The following is a 6,113-nucleotide window of genomic DNA, read 5'->3' as shown; positions in this document are numbered from 1 at the left end:
TTACTTATTTCAGGTCTGAGTTCAAGTCCTGAATATGCCTGTTAATTTTCTGTCTCGTTGATCTGTCAAATATTGACAATGTAGTGTTAAAGTCTCCCACTATTATTATGTGGGAGTCTAAGTCTCTTTGTAAGGCTAGGCTGGTCTTGAACTCCTGACCTCAGGTGATCCACCCACCTCGGCCTCCCAAAGTACAGGCATGAGCCACCACACCCAGCCTCTCCTCCTTATTTTTGGAGGGGTCCAAGCCTGGCCCATGGGGAGGCTGGAGCCAGGATTGGCTTTGCTTGGGACTCAAGCACTGGAGCAGGGCTGAGTTTACTTTGGGGGTTAAGGAGCCGAGAATCAAGTCCTTCCAAGTCTTCAGAAACTCTGAACATAACCTTACTCTACAACATCCCCATGGCCTCAGTTTACCAACCCACAGCCACCCATTCAGATCCCAGGGAAGAAAGGACAAACTTTAACTGCTGCTGAGAAGAGAGACCTCCCTTTATCGTTGCTGATAGGTGGGCGTAGCACAGCTGCCTTGGCCCGAATACAGGTCGCTCCTCCTGCAGTGAGCAGCCTTTCCCCTCGAGGACCTGGGTCACAGGGGTGAGGGTGCAGGGTGGGGGGGCTTCTGGTTGGCTCAGGCCTAGGAGCGCCACAAGACCAAGTTGGCAGGAGGCACATCAAAGCGCTTGCGGGTGTGGTCTGTGTCCCGGCGGTACAGGTAGCCACAGGTCGGCTTCTGCAAGGTGTAGAAGGGGTTCAGGGAGTTGGAGTACTGGGAGGTGTAGAAATTGAACCTGAGCTTGTCTGGGCTCTGCCCCTGAGAGTCCACCACCACTGGCACATAGGCTGCCGCCAGAGACTGCTCGCGGTCCTGCGTCCACGCCCGGGACAGGGGCGGGTGTGGAGCCTTCACCCTTTTGCATGACGGTGTCTTCGGCCCATGACTGGGTACAGAGGGTTGCTGTGATTCCTGGGAGTGGGGAAAGAAGGAGAGAGCTGAGGCATTGGACACTGGGACTTCAACTGCTATGCCAGGGCAGGAGGAAGGAGAAGGAGCCACAGCTCAGAAGCCCCCAGAGCCACTCAGGAGCACTGCAGTGCTGGCTGTGGAGCCAGGGACCTCCAGAGCAGGGGAGAGCCATCAAGGTCCCCTGACCTGGCCCCTGCTGCTGCAGAACTCTGCCTACCTACCAGAGGCAACTGTCAGCTCCCAGAGACTAGGAACCTGGGGATTGGCTTCAGTCCCTCCCACCCTCTTCCCCCCGCATCCGGTCCATCTGTCCTTGTCCTTCCCATGGCTTCCGTGTGGTCCTCCTTTCCCTCTTCTCTGCGGCAGCTCCGTCAGGCCTTCGCCCTCTCTCTCCTGCGGGGGCCCCTCCAGCTTTCCCTCCACCAGGGGTTCCTGTCCCCCACCCTCCTGCTTGGTCACGCTGTGCTTCACACTCACACCAGAATAAGCCTTACTGTATTTGCGGCCAGATCGCTTGGCTGTCCCCCTCAAGGCATCTTTTGTGCTCTACTGCCTAGAAAATAAGCCTAGGTCGGGCGCAGTGGCTCATGCCTGTAATCCCCAGCACTCTGGGATGCCAAGGCGGGTGGATCACCTAAGGTCAGAAGTTCGAGACCAGCCTGGCCAACATGGTGAAACTCCGTCTCTACTAAAAATACAAAAATTAGCCGGGTGTGGTGGTGGGTGCCTGCAATCCCACCTACTGCGGAGGCTAAAGCAGGAGAACTGCTTGAACCTGGGAGGCGGAGGTTGTGGTGAGCCAAGATGGTGTCATTGCACTCCAGCCTGGGCAACAAGAGCAAAACTCTGTCTAAAAGAAAAAAAAGAAAAGAAAAAGGTGACATTTTGGGCTGGATGATAGAAAAAAAAAAGAAAAAGCCAGGCACAGTGGGTCACACCTGTAATCTCGGCACTTTGGGAGGCCGAGGTGGGTGGATCATGGCGTTCAAGACCAGCCTGGCCAAGATGGTGAAACGCTGTCTCTACTAAAAATACAAAAATTAGCCAGGCTTGGTGTCCGGTGTCTGTAATTCCTGCTACTTGGGAGGCTGAGGCAGAGAATTGCTTGAACCCAGGAGGTAGAGGTTGCAGTGAGGCGAGATCACACCATTGCACTCTAGCCTGGATGACAGAGTGAGACTCCACCTCAAAAACAACAAAAAAAGAACATGGCTTCCACTCTCCAGCGCCTCCATCCCTCCACCCACCCTGCATTCCAGCTGCACAGTCTGCCTCTTGTTCCCTGCTCGCATCTGACACTTCCAGAGCCTGTCCCTCGGCTCAGGTGTTTCCCAGCCTTGCCTGCCCTCCCTCCTGTTCACTAGGGACATTCTGTCTTTCCCATTAGAGCTTCAGCTCCTTAAGGACATTGGTCTCATACCCTTACCCTTGACATAACAGCCTGCAAAATCCTATTTCCTCTTTTATTCTAGACGAACGCATTTAGAGAAAGCTCAATAAATGTTGGTTCAGTGGAACTGAATTCTAGTAAGGGGTAGTTCACCTTCCAGCCAGCCAGCCCATTCTATTTTAGAACGTATCTCATTGTATCTCATTGTTACCAAATTCGTCTCCTACTCACCCACACCTACTTCGTCCTAACCACCGCTCTTGGTTGATTACCTGTTGGGGTCTACCACTCTGTAGGAGGTCCCCATTACCACTTTCAGCACATCACACTGACATTGATTTATTCCTGTCACTACGCTTCTTGAAGGGTCACTACCCTTCCTGTGACCAAGCATCCTGCACACCTTCAAATCCCCACACCATGTTGCAGGTTCCATCTGCGCATTTTACTAGGGACTGCCCGCGCGGTGATGGTACCACCAAAGGATGAGGCGTCTGCAGGCAACCATCCATCCTGCGTGTGTGCCAGCTGGCTCTGTGCTAGTCCTCCAGGCTTCAGCTATCTGGGAAACCCATTTTCTCTCCCCCAGCCTCGTAGCCCTCCAGCCTCCAGGCACTGAGAGCACCCCTAGCTACAGGGTTAGTGGAAGCTGAGCCCCTGCCCTCTTTTTTTTTCTTGAGACCAAGTCTCACTTTGTTGCCCAAGCTAGAGTGCAATGGCATGATCTTGGCTCTCTGCAACCTCTGCCTCCTGGGCTCAAGCGATTCTCATGCCTCAGCCTCCTGAGTAGCAGGGACTACAAGGTATGTGCCACCACACCGGCTAATTTTATATTTTTAGTAGAGATGGGATTTCACCTTAGTGCCCAGGCTGGTCTTCAACTCCTGACCTCAGATGATCCACCCACCCCTTGGCCACCCAAAAAGTGCTGGGATTACAGGTAAGAGCCACCCGGCCCCCCTTAACAAAAGAACTCCTGTGCTCAAGTTATTATGTAGTTCCTTTTTTTTTTTGAGATGGAGTCTCGCCCTTGTTGCCCAGACTGGAGTGCAGTGGCCCAGTCTTGGCTCACTGCAACCTCTGCCTCCTTGGTTCAAGCGATTCTCCTGCCTCAGTCTCCCGAGTAGCTGGGATTACAGGCATGCGCCACCACACCCAACTAATGTTTTTGTATTTTTAGTGGAGATGGGGTTTCTCCATGTTGGTCAGGCTGGTCTCAAACTCCCTACCTCAGGTGATCCACCCACCTCGGCCTCCCAAAATGCTGATATTACAGGCATGAGCCACCACACCTGGCATGATGAGTTCCTTTGCATATAATTTACAAACTATCTGCCCAGCCCAAACTTGTCCAGGGCTTTCCTCCAAAGCAGGCTTTGTTCCTATTGGTTCCTACCCAGGTATATACGTGCCCTCAGTTTTGCAAATTTGCAGTTTTCAAAATTCTTCTGATTCTTCCAAGTTCAGCAGCAGACTTAAAACCTTCTCCAGGAACCCCTGAAGCCTCCTGCAGCCCCTGCCCCATCTTGTCCTCTTCTGTGCCTTCCAGGCCCCTCTCAGGGTGTGCTCCTTTGCTGGAGGGACCTAGGTGAGTCAGGCCATACACATTTTGAAGTCATCATTTGGAGTCCTACAGGTGCACAAGACCACTTTCTTCAGTCTTGTCTCATCTTAGTCCTTACGTTGTCCTTTGCTAAAGTCCCAACAGGATGTAACGGCTCCCAGCAGTCAGGACTGCGTCCTATGCATCTCTTTGTCCCTAGAGCCTACCCCAGTGCTGGTGCACAGCCACGAGAAAGGAGCAAGTGTTCGACCGCCTTCCCACGCTCTTCCAGGCTCAGCCCTGGGCACAGGGGCTTATAGGCAGAGGGGCGAGCACTGGTGATGAGCTGTAGTGGTCATCAAAGATTGTTTTCCAGCCAGGTGCGGTGCATCACGCCTGTCATCCCAACACTTTGAGAAGCTGACGTGTGAGAATTATTTGAGGCCCGGAGCTCAAGACCAGCCTGGGCAACATACGGAGACATTATCTCTATTAAAAAATTTAAAATTGGCAGGGCGTGGTGGCTCACATCTACTACAGGTGGCTCACGCCTATTACTTTGGGAGGCCAAGGCAGGCAGATCACCTGAGGAGTTTGAGACCAGCCTGGCCAAGTTGGGGACACCCTGTCTCTACTAAAAATACAAACATTAGCTGGGCATGGGGGTGGGCGCCTGTAATCCCAGCTACTCAGGAGGCTGAGGCAGGAGAATCGCTTGAACTCAGGAGGTGGAGGTTTCAGTGAGCTGAGATTGTGCCACTGCACTCCAGTCTGGGCAACGAGTGAAACTCCGCCACAAAAAAAAAAAAAAAAAAATTAATTAATTAATTAAAAATTAGCCAGGCATGGTGGCATGCACCTATGGTCCTAGCCACTCGGGAGGCTGAGGCAGGAGGATGGCTCAAACCCAGGAGGTCGAGGCTGCAGTGAGCCGTGATCATACCACTGGAGTACAGCCTGGGTGACAGAGCGTGACCCCGTCTCAAAAAAAAAACAAAAGATTGGCCAGGCGCAGTGTCTCACATCTGTGATCCCAGCACTTTGGGAGGCCAAGGCGGGTGGATCACAAGGTCAAGAGATCAAGACCATCCTGGCCGACATGGTGAAACCCCTTCTTTACTAAAAATACAAAAATTAGCTGGGCGTGGTGGCATGTGCCTGTAGTCCCAGCTACTCAGGAGGCTGAGGCAGGAGAATTGCTTGAACCCAGGGGCGGAGGTTGTAGTGAGCCGAGATAGTGCCACCACATTCCAGCCTGGCAACAGAGGGAGACTCTGTCTCAAAAACAAACAAAACCCAAAAGAGTGTTTTCCACTTCAGTTTCTGAACACCACACCAAACTCTGTCAGTGGATTACCTCTTCTAATCCTCACATTAACCCTTTGAGGAAGGTGTTACTATTATTAGCCCCACTTTTTTTTTTTTTTGAGATGGAGTCTCGCTCTGTCACCCAGGCTGGAGTGCGGTGGCGTGATCTCAGCAATAGCTGGCACTACAGGCACAGGCCCCCATCCCTGGCTAAGTTTTTGTATTTTTAGTAGAGACAGGGTTTCACCGTGTTAGCCAACAAGGTGATCTCCATCTCCTAACCTTGTGATCCGTCCGCCTCAGCCTCCCAAAATGCTGGGATTACAGGTGTGAGCCACCGTGCCCCGCCTATTAGCCCCACTTATCACTGAAAAAAACTGAAGAGGTCAGTCACATGTCCAAGGTCACGAGCAAGGCTGGGATTTGAACCCAGGTCTTTCCACACCCTGTGCTCCATGACCTGTCTTGTGCCCACTGCTCTGTGAGAGCCGGGCCTGCCAGAGGCCTGTTCATCTTTGATTTCTTTTTTCTTTTCCCTTTTTTTTTTTCTTAAAAAAGTAAAGACGGGGTTTCACCATGTTGGTCAGGCTGGTCTTGAATTCCCAACCTCAGGTGATCCTTCTGCCTTGGCCTCCAAAGTGCTTGGATTACAGGTGTGAGCCACCACGTCCAGCCCCTTTTTTTTTTTTGAGACGGAATTTCACTCTTGTTACCCAGGCTGGAGTACAGTGGAACGATCTCGGCTCACCGCGACCTCCGCCTCCTGGATTCAAGCAATTCTCCTGCCTCAGCCTCCCGAGTAGCTGGGAGTACAGGTGCATGCCACCATGCCCAGCTAATTTTTGTATTTTTAGTAGAGACGGGGTTTCACCATGTTGACCAGGATGGTCTCGATCTCTTGACCT

General features: G+C 52.3%; 1 protein-coding gene across 1 annotated transcript in view; it reads right to left on the bottom strand.

Annotated features, from left to right (window-relative positions):
- Positions 1-471: 471 nt before the first annotated feature.
- GUCA1ANB (GUCA1A neighbor) overlaps positions 472-6,113 on the bottom strand; it is a 29,076-nt gene continuing 23,434 nt past the window's right edge. The window contains exon 2 of the mRNA XM_017547273.2: positions 472-967. Coding sequence (XP_017402762.1) covers positions 638-967 — 330 coding nt within the window. The 3' untranslated portion in view covers positions 472-637. The remainder of the gene's footprint in view (positions 968-6,113) is intronic.

The sequence above is a fragment of the Cebus imitator genome, unplaced genomic scaffold (genome assembly GCF_001604975.1).
Source record: "Cebus imitator isolate Cc_AM_T3 unplaced genomic scaffold, Cebus_imitator-1.0 Scaffold197, whole genome shotgun sequence".
NCBI classification, from domain to species: Eukaryota; Metazoa; Chordata; class Mammalia; order Primates; family Cebidae; genus Cebus; species Cebus imitator.
Note: the sequence above shows the minus strand (reverse complement) of the source record. Positions and strands in the feature narration are given on the sequence as shown.